Consider the following 15,915-nt stretch of genomic DNA (forward strand, 5'->3'; position numbering starts at 1 on the left):
TTTATCTTCTTTCCATCATGCTTATTTTTTTCCTGTGTGTTTCACAGCAGAGAGTGCTAGTGATGCTATTTCCTGGGAGACATCTGAAGTTATTTCTTTGGACATTAAACATCATCTTTAACTGTTAGTGATTAAAAACAGGTGTAAGTGAAGCTTTGTATGTATAAAATGTTCCTCTGGTAATATGGACAAAAATGTCCATACTACAGTCAGTCTCTTTCAGCTACATTGATTCAGTTTGTGTTGAACATCATATTGCTGTGGATACTTATCAATAAATACTTTGAGACAACATTTTCATTGTGAGCATCAACAAAATGAGTGATGTGGGTAAACTTTGAGCCAAATTTTCTGATGGTCAAGTGGGAAGAATTCCGTGACTTGGCTGGGATTTTTTTTTTCCTGAAATGTTTTGCTGCAGAAAACTGTTCAAGCACACTATTTTGTCAGGTGAAATGGTATATATATTTATTTTTGTAAGACGACAATTGTTTGTTGTTTGACTTACTCTGAAGTGTGCTGTAAGCCGGAAAACACACCATTTTGATTAACTCAGTCTGAAATATTTTTATAACTTTCAGTTAATAAAACATTCAGAATATTAATAAAACATTCAGGATTTTTCCTCTTATAAAACTTCAGTGTTCTTTCAAGACAGGAAAACACTTTTATACCTAGGCTTTGTATAAAATTATTTAATTCATTTAGTGTTTGGTGCGGTGCCAAATTTACTGGTACGTATTAGCTAATTATTCTAATCAGTTGGTTAATGAGATTTCTTAATTGTAGCTTTATATACATTTTAGGCTAATGACCGCTAAAATGACTTAAAGCTCTGTTATTATGTGAAGAACTTAGAAATAAGTGACAGATCTGACAAGTATCTACCGCAGTTCCAATACACTGCTTCCTGGTCGTTTGGAGGCTGTTTTACAGGTATTATCTTGTTTTGAACATACAATGCACTTTATTCAAGGAACGGGTCTGCTCAATTTGTTATATATATTTATATATATATATATATGCATTGATAAAAAAAATATACTGAGCATATTTGTGTAACTCCTTTATTGTAGCTATACATAAGAATTTTTTTTTTAAAGTCCGTGGTGGTTTTGTCTGTCTGCAATTCATTTATCAAGCAGTTTTGGCAATACTTTGTTAAAAATTTTAGGAAATTGTATTTGAGTGGCCCATACAGAAGTGCCACCTTCTGCTTCTAACTGTGCAGTGAAACTGATAATTTAAATGAACAAGTGATTTTAAAATTTTCTGTATACATGCATTGTAAAAAAGACATTTGGAAGGTCAGCTAAGCCCCACTGTCATATAAATTATTTCGACCTCTACACAGAATCCTCAAAAAACTTTCAGCTTCTAAGGAAACACCAACAAAAATACATTCGGTAAGTACAGACTTAGTCCTTTGAAGCATTACTCTTATAGGCAGCTCTATCAAAGCTAAATAAAATACTCAGGTGATTCAGGTTGTGCAGGGCCCAGACTCAAGAAGGTAGTGTTCTGGGATGCTCAGAAGAATAAATATATATGGTAAGGTGAAAAACATTCTAAAACCAGAGGCAGCCTCACAGTCATCTAGAATCTGTGCTGTAAAACGACACTGATGATCAGCAGGCTCAAAAGCTAAAAAAGCCCTCCTCTATTTATATAGCACTGTAATGTATTTTAGCTTCATAATAACATGAGGCACAAACTAATGAGCACATTGACTCATAGGTTTGAAATCTGAGACAATGTTATAACTTTGTTACAATTTCAGATTAGATGTTACAAAATACTCGTTTGGTGGTAGACAGTTGCAGCTGTGAGTTTTCCTTCCTTTTGAAAATTACGTGCAGGTGATGGGTGCTTAGAAATTAAGAAATAAAAGAAAGACTCTGAAAAAACAAAGTTTGAGAGATTTGCCAATCATCCTGTAGGAAACTGGCAGCAGAATTAGGACTTTCAAGATGTAAGTTTTCAAAGTCTAGGGAAGCATCATAACAAGACAGTCATCTCTCCTCCCCATTCCTCTGTTCTAACGAGTTTTGTTTTTCACTTCCTGTACAGTATAATAGGCCCATTTTGTCACTGCGGTCGGTAGCACTCCCTGTTTGTTACACACCATGGGATCTGGATCTATTATTTTATCTGTGGCAGATAACAATCTAGGCCATGTCTGTACAAGAGAACATTGAACTGGTTTCAAAAGAATGATTATAAGCCAGATGCACTTAAAACAGTTTGCCACCTCCTTAAGTTGTTTTTGTAATTTACAAAATTCAGCTCAACTGATTGAAGAGATGATAAAGTCAATTTAAGTCACCCAGTTTAGGGAGCTGCACCTGCAACTTCTCCCTCTAGACAAGGTCTTGCCTAGTAAGTAGGAGGATCAATGGCAGGTTAATGCAATTGGCAATGTAAGAAGCTGGAAGAAACAGACTTGTTATTATTTGTGAGTGCTGTTTTGTAAACTATTCGGGCAGGAATTTTTTCTTTGTAGATATCGCTAAAGTGACAGCTAACACTCTACTAAAATTAATACTAATAATACAGATAATGATGTGCTAAATTGTTTTCAAGATAGTTATTCCAATTGTACAGCAGCGTAGTACTGAACTGAATTTACTCCATTAAGACAAATACAGCTAACTATAGCAGCGGGCCACTTTGTGCCTTGAGCTGTATGTGTTCATCCTGATGGGAACCGCATGCTTGTTACTGAAGCAGAGATAAAAAGAGGTAGATACAGAAAGAGGAGAATGTATTGCTTTGTTTAAATTTACGGTTCACATAGTGCTTGTTTTCCTTGGCATACATTATTTGCTGTATAATCTAATAAATAAATAAAGGCACCGATTGTTTGAAGCATGCTGAGTGATGACCTGAACGAGCAAGTATGCCTTGATGGAAAACTCTTACTTAGAGAAACAGAACTTTTATTCATCAGCATGTAAGAATCAGCTTATTTGCTGTGGATGAAGGGTTTGATTCTTCTCAGCCTTACACGATACAAGGAAAATTAGATCCATGCAAAGCAAGAGTGATTTGCTCATTGACTGTGTTTTGATCTTTCTACATCTTGGCCCATTTATGTTTTTAACACAATACATTAAAATAACAGAGAGGAAAAAGAGGTACAAAGTGGGTTTTTCCGCAGCTGCCTGCTCTGTGTTTCCTGCCTAGCAGTCAGCATAAATGGAGGAATGGCTCTAAAGGAAGGTGTAGTGCCACAGCTGTACCAAGAGTTTATTCTGTTGATATTAAGAGGCAGAGCAGCAAGTACAGTATTACTTTCTGCTGTGTTGCTGAAAAAACTGTAGAAAGTGGTTTGCAGCGTGGAATATGTGTCCTGAAACTTATTTCCCCTCACAGCATGTGCCTCTGCTTTCAGCAAGGGTGAGTTATGCTATATTAGCAATAAAAGGGAAAGAAGAGCCAGATTTTTGAAGGTGCTTAGGCAGCTGAAGAGGTAGGTAGATGACTAACAGGATTTAGGATCTGAGCCTGGGAAACCTAAGTATCTTTAAAAGTCTCACATAAAATTCTGACAGAAAGCCTGCAATTTCCCTACTCTGCCTAAGCGGTGATAACCTACCATTATGCCAAGATTTTAACTGGCAAATTCTCGTGCCCTGGAAGGACTGGTTTGGCAGATACTTCTGATTAATTCCAAAGGTGTTTCTGTTTTTTGTGCAAACTACCCTATATTCTACAGACAAGGAAGTATCAGTATGGGGCTGCTTCTGCAAGCGCTCCCGCACCAGCGACACACGCGCGCCTCTCCAAAGGCAAGCGATGCCGTCCGGCACGAGCTAACGGGCTGCTGGGCGGCGGGGAAAGCCGTCCCGGGTGACCTGCACGCCACCCAGCTCCTCACTACGCCGCGACCGCTCCGCCACCGTCACACCCACCAACTTTCCATGTCAGCCCTGCCGGGGCCTGTTCCACCCGCGAGACAGCCCGCACGGGGCCCAGCCCGGCGCGCACCCGCGGCGCTCGGACCTTCGCTCCGGGCACGGAGCGGCAGCGGGGCCGGTGCCCCCACGGCAGCCCCGCGGTCCCGCCGGCCGCCCCCATCCGCACCCGCCGCACCGACGCGGTCCCGCCGGGAAGCCCGCGGCGGAGCCTCAGGGCCACCTGCCCGGGGGGGCCTCAGCGGCGGCCCGACCCCCGGCCGCCCGCGCGGAGCCCAGCCGCAGGTGGCGGCGGTTCCCCGCGCTGCCGCCGCCCCCGCCCGCGGCCCGGCCGCGCTTCCGCCCGCGTCAGCTGACTGCGGCGAGGGAGCGGCGGCGGCCCCGGCCCGGCCGAGCCCCGCGGGAGTCCCGGCGCAGCCGCCCCCGCAGCCATGGCAGGGGTCGTGGTGAGCGGAGCCCAAGTAAGTGTCCGCGGCTCGCAGCGGCCCCACCCGCCGGGGGCTGCCCGCCCCGGCCGGCGCTTCCACGCCCCCGGCAGCGGCCGCCCGAGCCCCACGCCGGCTCCCTGCCGCCCGGGAGCGGCGCCGGGGCCGCTCCGGGCGGGTAGGGACGGCTGCGGGGTCGCAGAGGCCGGGCCCTTCAGCTTCCAGCCGCGCGTAGGCACCGCGCCGCGGGCCGCTGCCGAGGCATCGCCTCCCTCGCCGGCACGCCCCGGCGAGCTGCCAGGGAAGGAGCCGAGCAGCCGTTCCTGCCCCCGGGCCCCGGCGGGGGGAGGCGGGGCGGCCCCGGGGGTGTGTGCACGCGGCTGGGGCCGGGGGGGCGCGGGGGCGCGCGCCCGTGCTCGCGCTGCACGGCGGGGACGGCAGCACCGCGATGGCGGGGGCTGCGCTGCCGCGGCCCGCTCCGGCGCGACCGGCGCGTCCCCGGGGCTCGGCGGGGGGCAGCGCGGCTCTTAGCCGCGGCTCGCCCCGCGCAGCGCCCGCGGCTGGCGGCGGAGCCGAGTCCCTGTTGCTGCGGGCCCCGGCCGCTCGCAGGCTTGCCCAGGCTGCGGGGTAAGCGGAAGGAGGAGAGCTGAAACATGCAAAGCGTTGTTCCGGGGGAAAGTGAACACTGGGGGAGGGGGTTCGTTTTGGTTAGAGAAGCTGGGAAGTGAAACAAACCCTCCTGGCCTTTACCAGTGCTATAGTTGGCTACTGAAATTTTTTCTGGCTAGAAACTGAGAAATGGATCTCGTTACTGCTGGACCTGTTATTCAAACTAGAAAACATCCCCCCCCCCCGCCCCCCCAAACAACCGAAACCCAACCCCCCCAAAACAAAACCATGAAACTTGGCTTCTTTTTGAAGAGGCCTTGCCATTTAGTCAAGGTGGTGGCCATCTAATTGCTTCTTTAATCTGGTTGCTATTTCTGTGTGGAATGCATGTAAATGCGTGTGTGATATGGCAGCAATTAGCTAATTTTGCAACTGCTGCAGGAAACGGTTCCTGTGGTCTCTGTGGCACACTGTGGCACTAAGTAACACGCTGCTGCCTCCCCCTGAGCATGCCTTCAGCCCCTTCAAGTAAAACATATTCTTAATTTGGCTGTGTGCCTGACGTACAATCTTCTAACAGCATAGAGTAAAATATAATGCTCAACTGACTGGAAATATTTGCTAGATGTAATTCCCTTCAATGGAAGAGAATAAGTGGTACGGGGAGTTCATACACGACCTTTTTGGTGATATTCTTTAATAAAGATGTTACTTTATGAGTTACTAAGATTACAGTATCTTTGTAAAATGATTGCAGAGATTAAATGGTAATATCCTCTGAAACTGAAGCAGAAGAGAGGTGCAATTGTTATTGACTGGTTAACTGATGTTTTAAATATGTTGTAAAAACATATTTTTTCCTGGATTGCATACAGTGTGTTGAAGAGTCTGTAAGAATGTCTGAGACGTCCGTGGCCTATCTGACGCTGGGCTTTGTGGGAAACTTTCTGAATGTTTTGGTGGGATATTGAGCGGGGCACCAGTAGTAAGGATGGTAGTGACCAACGGGTATTACATTTGAGTTGGAGAATTAGGCAGTGGAAACCTCTACATCCAGTTTTTAATCCTACGTGATGTTCTGTGACTGGTACAGAAAAATCTAAGAAATCTGCTGTTATTGATGTCCCTTGCACCCAAAGGGCTGAGGAGTCCTGGGAAAAGTGTGTTTACTGTCATCTTTCAGTGATGACATCTCTGGATATGTACTTGAAAGCTCATATTCATCCTGAGGGTATTTGAGATGGATGCAAAAGAAAATACACTGAATTATGTACATTTTATTGTTTTCTGGGTAAATGATTTTGAACTGGAGGAATTAAAATGAAGAAATGTTATTCCTCTCTTGTCCAGACTACTGAAGTCTTGTTTTATATCAGCATTGTTCAGGGATTAAAGAGCAGAAGAGTGGGGAAATAACTCTTGAAAACTTGTTTGAAAAGGCTTATGGTGTATCGCATCACTGGCAGTTGCTGCTATTCTAACAGTAAAGAGAGTTCTTGAGTATCCGAAGCAAGTTCATGTATGTGGGGAGTAGACATCTGAAGTTGAATGCACTTTGTGTGTTTTGTGGAAAAATAAAGCTATTTGTTTTAAACTGAAAAAGTGCTTGTACTGTGAGTGTGCTGGAGTGGAACTAAAATTCCTTTTGAAAGGCCTCAGCATCAAAAGGTCATGACAACTATATTTCATCTGCCTGTGAATAATCTGTTTGTACCAGTTGTGCAAATATATTTGTATATTATAACAGTTCAAAGGCTGAGGCTTTGCAACATTTTATGTATTTTGCCTCCTGTGTGCTCCAAAACACATTTGCACCAACTTTTTCCTTCAACTACTGTTCTTGTGGAGCTAGAACATTTATGGCCAGGTAAGTTTCTGAATCAGGTCAAGACTCTTCTGGTCTTTCTCCACCACTCCCTCCCTGGGTGGAACGCAAAGTAGTGGTCAGTGCTCTTGCTGTGTTTGTAGTTGCTTGAGATGGTTTTGCACACCTAGTGTTAATAGGCATCATATTTTAGTCATTTCTGTTTCAATGTGTTACATTTAACTAAATGCTCAAATATTATTCTGCTGTTAATGTGATGTCTTTCCAAGGGTTTGCAAGCATGAGTTTGAAGAAATCTACCATTCAGTGCAGAATGAAGCAATTCTTGTATGCATACCTGCATGCATGCATGTTGTAAAGTGCATCATAGTTGTCTTGGATGAAAACGGGAGGAAAAAAGCTCACATTTAATTCAATGAATTCTGCAAAACGGTTTCTGTTATGTCCAAACCATTAGGATGCCAACTACCCCAAACAGTTCCTTTCCTTTTTGAGCTTATATTTGCTAAATATATACGTATGTCTGGTAGCAGAATTTATTGCAAAAGCAGGTATGGTTTAACAAGGGGAAGAAGTTGTTAAGCTGAGCTTTAAGCTACCTGTTTTCTTCTCGTAAAAATTATTTCACTGTTGTCAGCTTTATCTGTTGAAGTTATTGAACAAAATGAATTAAATGGGATGCAATATAGTATTATCAGATTGCAATCATTTTTAGAGTGTAAGAAACTGCGATGACTTGCAAAAGTACATGCCATCAGTCTGTTCTGCAGAGGAGTCTCTATTTTTGCAGAAAGTGAAATACTATCAAAACAAAGTTTGATTGACTTTTTTGCATATTTTTTTGTCTAACATTTTTTATACCGGTGGTATATGGTATTGAAATTGACTTTTATCTTATATCTATTATATGTATTATATTATATCTAACAGTGTTGAAATCTACTGAACTAGCAAGTTGCCATTTAAGGGCAACTAAGCTTTCTTTAGCAGAAAATCTGAAATGTCAGTGTTTATACTGATGTTTTGAACACTGGGAGGATGAGCCAATATAGATGTATAGAATTCATGACAATAGGTTTGGCAGGCTTTGTGGGTATTCTTGGAAGAAATCAAGCTAAAAACTTCTAAGGCAATACAGCAGAGAGAATAGAAAAAATTTAGTTGTTTCATTGTGTTTTTCTGGAAATGTTATCACTCACTTCATCCTGGCTTAAAAAAAAAAATAATATCTGAGTAGACTGTATTTTTGCTACCACTAATTCTTCCTGTGTTTATTAAAGGTGGATTAGATGGGCTGGTGTGAAAAAGAGGAAAGATGTTCACAAATATTTTGAGTATGGGAAGTATGATCTGAACACAGGTGTTGAAGTATTGAAGCCAGGAATCTTAACTTAGACAACTGTCTGAAAAAAGCTGCTGCTTGGTTTTTCAGCTCCTGGGCAGCCCTCTTGCTCTGTCCTTAGCATATCAATGGGAATTCTCCTCAAGGAATCGCTATGTGCATGAGTTGGCAGTACACTGCTTGGGCATTTCTGGACCAAACTTTACAAATTGACCTTTTAGTGTGTTGTCCTGAGAGGTAAATCTAGAAAGTCCTTTGAATGGCTTCTGATCTTTCAAAAAAAATTTCTGGAGTGTATCAGAATGGTAATACAAAGTAATGTTAGATCCAGGTATTAACAGTGGAATAGAAGAAATGCGATATATTTAATTATTTTTACCTGAAAGGAGACAAGACATTGCACATAAGTCTATAGACGTAATAAATATTAAGCTGATTGAATCTGGACAGGAAACTAAATAATCCACTTAAAAAAGTTTACTTTTGCTTCCAATTCTCAGGTGTCCTACATTAGTCAAGACTGTGAAGAAATTCCAGAATTCCTAGGAAGAAAATATGGACATATGGCAAAAAGGCTAGATCTTAGCTTCAACTTATTAAGGTATGTGGCAGTATATAATTTTCAAGTGCAATATGGGACACCAACTCCAAAAATATATATTTTTTTTTCAAAGTAGAAACATATGTGTATGTCAGGTACATTTAAGTGCTATCAAGTGGGTGACACTGTTTTATAAGCCATGTTTGTCTCTTTTTCTTGCATACTTGGAAAAAAAATAACCAGGTGAGTCTGGAAATTTCTTGTGTTAACATAAATGATGGCCAGTGAGGAACTTATGCTTTGTTTTCTGCTCAAAATGAAAAATAAGCATCGTTACCTGAAGAAGGGAAGAATGGGATCAAAAGTGAATTGTTCTTAACCAAAATACTAGTAAGTGTGTGCTTCTCTCCCTTCTTTTTATTTGTAGATGTCTGGTTATACCATAAATGGTTTGTAGTACTCTTTTCCCAGATGATGTGTTTTTGTTGTAGTCATATGATTTTATTTTTGGTCAGCTGTGTAGTCAAGTGCTAAACCTTAGTGTAGTTAGAATTTATAATTAATTCTAATTATTTTAAGATATGGATTGATTTAGAACTCAGTAGTATCCCCTTTAGTTATTACAGTATCCTTTTTCATTTAATCCTCGTGAGAAAGCCTGGTGAGATTCAGCAGTGTATCTTTCAGGTTGGCAACTCCGTAGGTAAGTAGGGAGAAAGGAATGGAGTGTAGTTGTGTGTAAAAAACATAGCTTTTCAGTGGTAGGATTGGTTGGAGTTTCCCTTTTATTCTGTTGAGGGTGAGCTTAGAGTTTGCTTGTGAGGAGTAAGACACACAAAAATAGTATGCTGGTGCCTTGTTCCCATGATGGGAAAAAACAGTGGTTTTAACTTACTTAACACTCCTAAATGTTATCCTGAGCCACTGTCAGCTCTGGAAAACTGGTTCCTGCATGCAGGAGGTAGGAGAGCAAAGGAGGCACTGAAGATTCTGTGGATGGTTATTGTCTTATACTTCTGCTGATGACTCTGTATTTATGGAAGTTGTAATCAGAAGAGAGAATTTTGCTGGGGGAAGGAATTGAATGGGTATTTTTTCATTTTGTCATAGAGATAATTCAAGTTCTGCATGTGTATTCAGATTTAACATCATCAAGAAGATTGTTCCTTCTTTACAGCTCTGGAGGTGCTATGTCTGGAAAAAAGATTTTGTTTCTTTCATTTAATGCATGATTTCAACAGTTCCTTTGAGTTCATTTATTTCATAAAGTAAAACATTAACACTAAACCTAGATGTAAAATATCACTTTAAAACTGTAAGTCCTTAGTTCATGTTTTCATGAAGAGCTTAATTGGTGGTGTATGTCTCAAATCTGTGTTTTCATTCCTTCTTTCCTTCCCTAGCCAAAACACTATCACTTAGCCTATTTTTCAGAAGTGATATGATTTGGTTTTATTGACATTTGGGGAGAAAAAAAAAACATGTTAAAATCTTTTGTGAGGAAACATGAGAGAGAGTGCTAGGTTTTGGGGTAGCTGCAGTCATTTTCATACAGGATAACTTACTGTTGTAAAGCTGTGAAAGTACTGTAAAGCCAGAAATCAGATTTGGGGAAAAAAAAGGGGCGGTATATGTGTGTGTGTGTGTTTTTAGCTTTGGGAAGCTAATACTAAATGTGACGAGAGCAGTAATGTTTTCTCATTTGAGCTGTGATAGATATACTAAGCATATAGAATGTAAGAATGATCAGCTGCTGTATAATAAATAGTTCAGCCTGGTTTGCACTCATATATGAACACTGTGACTACATATTATAGAGAAAGATAAGTTGTAGAATAAATGTCATAGTTTTAAATGACTGTGAATATAGAAGAGATGTCTTGGGCAGCTGTTCAAGGAAGTGTAAACAGTAAGATCATTGTAATCTTCTTTAAACAAGTATTATTGCTTGAAAAATCTGACACTGCTGTAGTATAGTGATGAGTTTTATGATTTTTATCAGTGAATGCTTAATTTGAAAACTTCAGTATGCTGTTTTCAGTGGGGAAACTTAATGTCTATACTTAAAGTCTTTTTAAAAAGGGGTTTGATTTTCTGGAAGAAAACTTGCTATCTGTTGGTAAAAGCAACAAAAAGTTATGTCAAGACAACCAAGGGTGATCAAAATCTAGAAAAAGATAAAGAGAATATTGTGCTTTGCTGACACAACAGTTATTTGCAGTAAATATGTTAGTTTTTATTATGATACAATTCATTATCAGATGGGACTGTGTGTGTGTTCTTAGAAAGAAAAAATATTTCCATGTTTGTTAATAATTTAGCCTGTATTTAAGCCAGAGAAAGGCTGAAATAGTCAGCAGTTACCTGTTCTCAGTGCATAAGCAGTAAATAAGTACTGACCAAACTTTTTTTTTAATGTTGTTTTCCATATAGGGTCTTTGCGTCCTATCCTCTGTAAGTACAGCTACTGCCAAGTGTATTTTGAGAAGGAATCATCCTGCTGTAGTAGACAATAAATTCTGTTATGTAGAAGTGTCAGTAGAATTTCTGACAACAATTGCATCAAGAATTTAAGAAATTTAATGTAGAGGGAAGATTTTTTTTAATGCTTTGGGCACCAGTAGTTGCAGTCATGTTACTTGATATTGCTATGGTGGGTGTAGTTGCATGGAAAGAGAGCTATCTGTCTGTCATAGTAACGTGTTCAGCTTTGTGGTCAGTTGGCAGCGAGCTCTTCTTGCAGAAAGTGCTGTCCTTTCTGAACCTGAATCCTGTGCAGTTGTAGACTTGCAGTCATTACCGTGTGCACACATATGCTTATCCATCTAAGAGGCTCTTATCAGAAAGATGTATTTGTACTACATGATACAGATGTTACAAAACTGTCTTACGCAACTGATACAATGCAATACTTGATTGAACAATTGCTTTAGTGAATTGTACTGATTCTAATACCACTATAATGTAGATAACTTTGTTGCAAAAGTCAGGGTAGAGCCAGGTAAGTTGTTTTGCCATTTAAGGCTTTCCACTGTAAATGTGAGCTTGGCCAGGTATACTGGAAAAAGCGTGGGAGGACTGGCTGATGCTATTAGTAAAGTGGGAAAGAATTAGCCAAACATGCTATATTTTCTGACTTACACGCAAACAATTTATGCCAAGCTTGTCACTTAGTAACATATTTCAAGAAATGCTGTTGGGTTTTTCTGGGAAATGCAGCTTGTTGGTTTGTGCAAACTAAGAAATTTCTCTTCCTCTGCTCCCATTTTTTTTAATTTTTTTTTTTTTTAACTTTTTTTCTGCAAAGAAGAGTAGTTATGTGAATTCGGTGTTCTTATGTGTGGTGGTTTTGTTACTCAGATTTCTCAGATTTTTTTTTTTTTTTTTTTGGGTGTGATGTAAATGCATAAATGTACACAGGACCAGAGAACTAAATTAGAGGAGCAGAGGGTTGTCATTAGTTCTGTAGTATTGGCAATTTAATACAGAGGAAACTGTGTATTTTTACTATTTTTTTCTGACTAGAGTTCTTCCCAGGCTAGACCCTCTTTATTAAATAAAAGTTAGGGCCTGTGTAGATGCTTAATTGTCTTTGTATCAGATCTGGTAAATCTAAAAATAACACTTGATTTAGTAATCACAAAATGTTGCTCTTTAAAAGAATTGTCTGTCTTGTTTGCCTTTTTCCAAGAAGTAATGTTTCTCCTTGATTACCTTGAGTGATACATGGATGCAACTTTCTTTCTTCTGGTGGCCAAAGTGAAGTGATTGTTAACCCGTCAGAATGGTTGTGCATCCCCCCTTTTCCCTGGGAGGGAAAGAAAAGATAGAGGTGAATGGCAAAAGGGAACTGTTTATGGGGAAAAAGGAGGAGTAATTTGTTGTGTACAAGGCAAAGGGAAAAACTCGTGTGTACTTAAAACATGCTAGTTGTAATCAGCAAGATACGGTGCCACTGGATTGCCTCCTGTTTACACCTCTGGTGGACAGAAATCTTTCAAACCCAGACCACTCTAGTGCACCTGTGAATGATTTCTTCTAATGCTGTTCTCCTTACAGATTTTGTTTAAGTAGTTTCTAATGTCTTTTGCTTCCTTTTGGGACTAATTGGGGGTTGCGAAGAAGATGGAGCCAAACACATCAGATATACTGCAAAAGGACGAGAGGCAGTCGTCACAGGTTGCAGCAAGGCAGTTTCCAACTGTTTGTAAGGAAAGGCTTCACGATGAGAAAGGTTGTGTGGAAGAGGTGCCCGGAGAGGCTGTGGAATCTCCATCCTGGGTGATACTCAAAGCGCAACTGGACAGAGCTCCAAGCAACCTAATCTAACTTTGAAGTTGCCCTGCTCTGAGCAGGGGATTGGACTAGATGACCTCTAGATGCCTCTTCTGACCTAAATTATACTATGGCTCTGCAGCTTTATTGGTGTGGTTATCATAAAATAGCCTGAGTTGTAGCAGCTCTTTTGATTTTATATTAGTAGTGCTTTTCAGCTGTTTTAGAAACCATCTGTTTACACCGTGTATTTTGAGTGAGGCATGTTTCAGGAGTAGAGATGTTTTGCTTTGGAAATCTGCTCCTGAGTCTCTCATGGCAACTGTACTTGATAGCCTTGCCCGATAACAGAGTACCGTAAAGGCCACTATGTTGTTTCATAATATGTGGAAAGCATTCCCTGGTTCTCATGTAAGGAAAGCACAGAGTATAGGAAGGAATGTCACTAATGTGCCACTGTTAGTGTTACTGGGAGGCTTTGCTGAAAAGGATTTTGAGAGAGAATGAAAAACTATTGTTGATCATTCAAAGTTTTCATTTAAAGACAAAAAGTAAATAATAATCACTGGTGATGGACAGAAAGGAATAAATAAGCAAGTAGGAAGGATGTAATGTAGGCAGGGAGTAGAGATTTGGAAGAAATACAAAGATTTTTATTTTTTTACCTGCATCTTGTTGTCTTGTGGAGAGAAAAAAACCAACAACCCCTATTCAAAGTTTCTCTTACTTGTCCTAGATAACTTTCTTTGTGCCAAATTTGTCATTTCACATTAAAGGCTAAATACATTCCAGTGTCTGAGTAACAAATGTCTGTGGTTTTGTACAAATAGATGCCATACTTTTATAAATAACAGCTACGGTTCGATTCACAGAGAAGTCCGTCTTCTAATTTTGTCCTCAGTAGTTTTAAACGTGAGTTATTTTCCTTTTTCTTAGATTTCTTCTGGGTCTAAGCTATGTGGTGAAAGGGAGAGTGAATCTTTAATCTTGGCCAATGAGGAAGGATTAATCCAATAATTGTGCTCATGGAGATACAGATATCTCTTCTCTCTCTCTAGGGTGCAGATTATTTCTGCTAGGAGCATGAATAATTTGCACAGTGTGTGCTTGTGCATATTTTCCACTGTCCGATTAAAAGGGTGTGTGTATGAAAACATCCCCTTGAACTTTAATCCTAGTCTGGAATGTTCCTCCATGACTTTTGTGAGGCTGAGGCTTTGTAATGTCCCCTCTCTGTGGACTAGAGATTGTTTTTCTCTTCTGCCTACTGTTTTCTTGCCTGGGGGAATATGCAAGTGGCAGCTTGAAATTGGGCTTCAGTTTTACAGGCCATGTTCCTCTTTGCGAGTTGAGTATGTAAGAGAGAGGCTTTTTTTTGTTGGTTTTTTTTTTTTTTTTTCTTGCCACCTTCCCAGTCTGTGCAGCAATAAGACACGCAGAACAGGAAGATGAACAACAAAAGAAAGATGGAAATAAAAGCCAGAATTCAAAACAAAGCATGACATATTTTTTTAAAAGCCTTTAGACTGATCTTTATAGCGTTTTAAAATGTTGAAGAAAATGCACTATTGTTAAAACTTTTTGATGGTTTTATTTATAAGGTAGAAAAATATTTTCACCATAATTGGGTAACTCTTAATCGTAGCAATTGCATATTTATCAGTGTGAGGGGCTGTTATTAATGTAGCTGTCTTGCACAAACACATTTCTGCATTAAATCCATTTAGTATGTGCATTATTCGGTCTAGAATGTCACCAGGACATCAAAGCCCCCTTAGGCATAAGAGCACAGTGCCCTGCTGTGGCTGCAGAAAGGGCTTGATCAATAAATGTAACATGTTAATGCAGAGCAAATAGAATAAAAGATTTCTTTGACAAGACATGAAAAATCACCTTGTGGCAGCTGGCATGGTGATGCCATTTCAGCGGAGACACTAGCAAAGTTGATCTGACAAGTAAAGAGGAGAGATGATGGTTATAAGGTGCTTTTGTTTCAAACTTCTTTCTTGACCTGTCAGGTTTTGAAGGAGCCTGAATGGCCCTTTTTTGTCATGTGAAAATTGTAGTCTTAGGCAGTTATGAAGCAGTTATCTCTTCTCAAATTGTGAATGCTGCTGTTTAATTGATTCACTTAGCATTTGAAACTGTCACGCATTAATAATTGCTAAATCCTGTAGATACTGCTCCAGTGTGTCATGCTTAAATGTGTAGTTATCAGAAAATTAATATCCTTAATGAACCGATGCTTTCAAACTAGCATTGCATGAAATCTCTTTTGCCCTTTCATTTGCTGAAGGTATATCAGCCAGTGTTCAGAGAAACCCCTCCTGACAGTTGTGTGGCTTTATTTTTTTTTTTTTTTTTTTTTGATGCCCGACAAATGCCAGCTTTGCTTTGGGTACATAGTGTGCTCAATGACAATAAATATAGTAATTATGCTGGAGTTAGTAATTAACATAATTATAGTCAATTACGACAAATACAGTGCAGAGCTAAATAAATGAGGGTGCGAAATTAGCAAGCTAATTGATTTACCTTACTCGCTGCTTTTTCTTGCAGCTAGCAGTTGCAGATTTTCTGCAGGAGAAGGAGCGTTGTTTACAAATAGCTGATTGTGTTTTGAAATGATTCTGTCTTATGGCTCTCCTGTTTCTTTTACACTGAGGTGAAGAGGATTGAAATATGGGGTAGGGGTTAGAAGGAGAAAGGAGCTGCTGTTCCGTCCTCACTGAAGGCTTTGAAGGAAAGTGTAGGTAACTTGCTTTAATTTTAGAGGCTTCTTACAGTATTGAAGGGGGGGAAAAAGTCATGATTCTTTACAAACAAAACACGTTGCTGCAGAAATTTTGATCCTTTATTTTAATCCCCTTAGATGTGGCCTGAATTATCTAAAAGACATCTATCTATCTGTTTATTGACATTAGAGAGGTCTGCACAGTACTGTATAGCTAAAGAAAGAATCCAAACTGTTCAAGCAATCC

At 40.4% G+C, this 15,915-nt stretch overlaps 1 protein-coding gene across 2 annotated transcripts in view; it reads left to right on the top strand.

Annotated features, from left to right (window-relative positions):
• Window positions 1-4,104: 4,104 nt before the first annotated feature.
• Window positions 4,105-15,915, top strand: part of LOC308070010 (leucine-rich melanocyte differentiation-associated protein-like) — a 46,299-nt gene continuing 34,488 nt past the window's right edge. Inside the window, exons 1-4 of one of the 2 annotated variants that reach the window (XM_080403245.1) lie at window positions 4,105-4,378; window positions 8,619-8,719; window positions 11,093-11,113; window positions 12,782-13,741. In XM_080403245.1, the coding sequence (XP_080259371.1) occupies window positions 4,349-4,378; window positions 8,619-8,719; window positions 11,093-11,113; window positions 12,782-12,944 (315 nt within the window). In that variant the 5' untranslated portion in view covers window positions 4,105-4,348 and the 3' untranslated portion in view covers window positions 12,945-13,741. Of the gene's footprint in view, window positions 4,379-8,618; window positions 8,720-11,092; window positions 11,114-12,781; window positions 13,742-15,915 lie in introns of those variants that run through there. The other variant, XM_080403246.1, reaches the window with a different exon arrangement.

This window comes from Falco punctatus (genome assembly GCF_963210335.1).
Source record: "Falco punctatus genome assembly, chromosome: 9".
Taxonomy (NCBI): Eukaryota; Metazoa; Chordata; class Aves; order Falconiformes; family Falconidae; genus Falco; species Falco punctatus.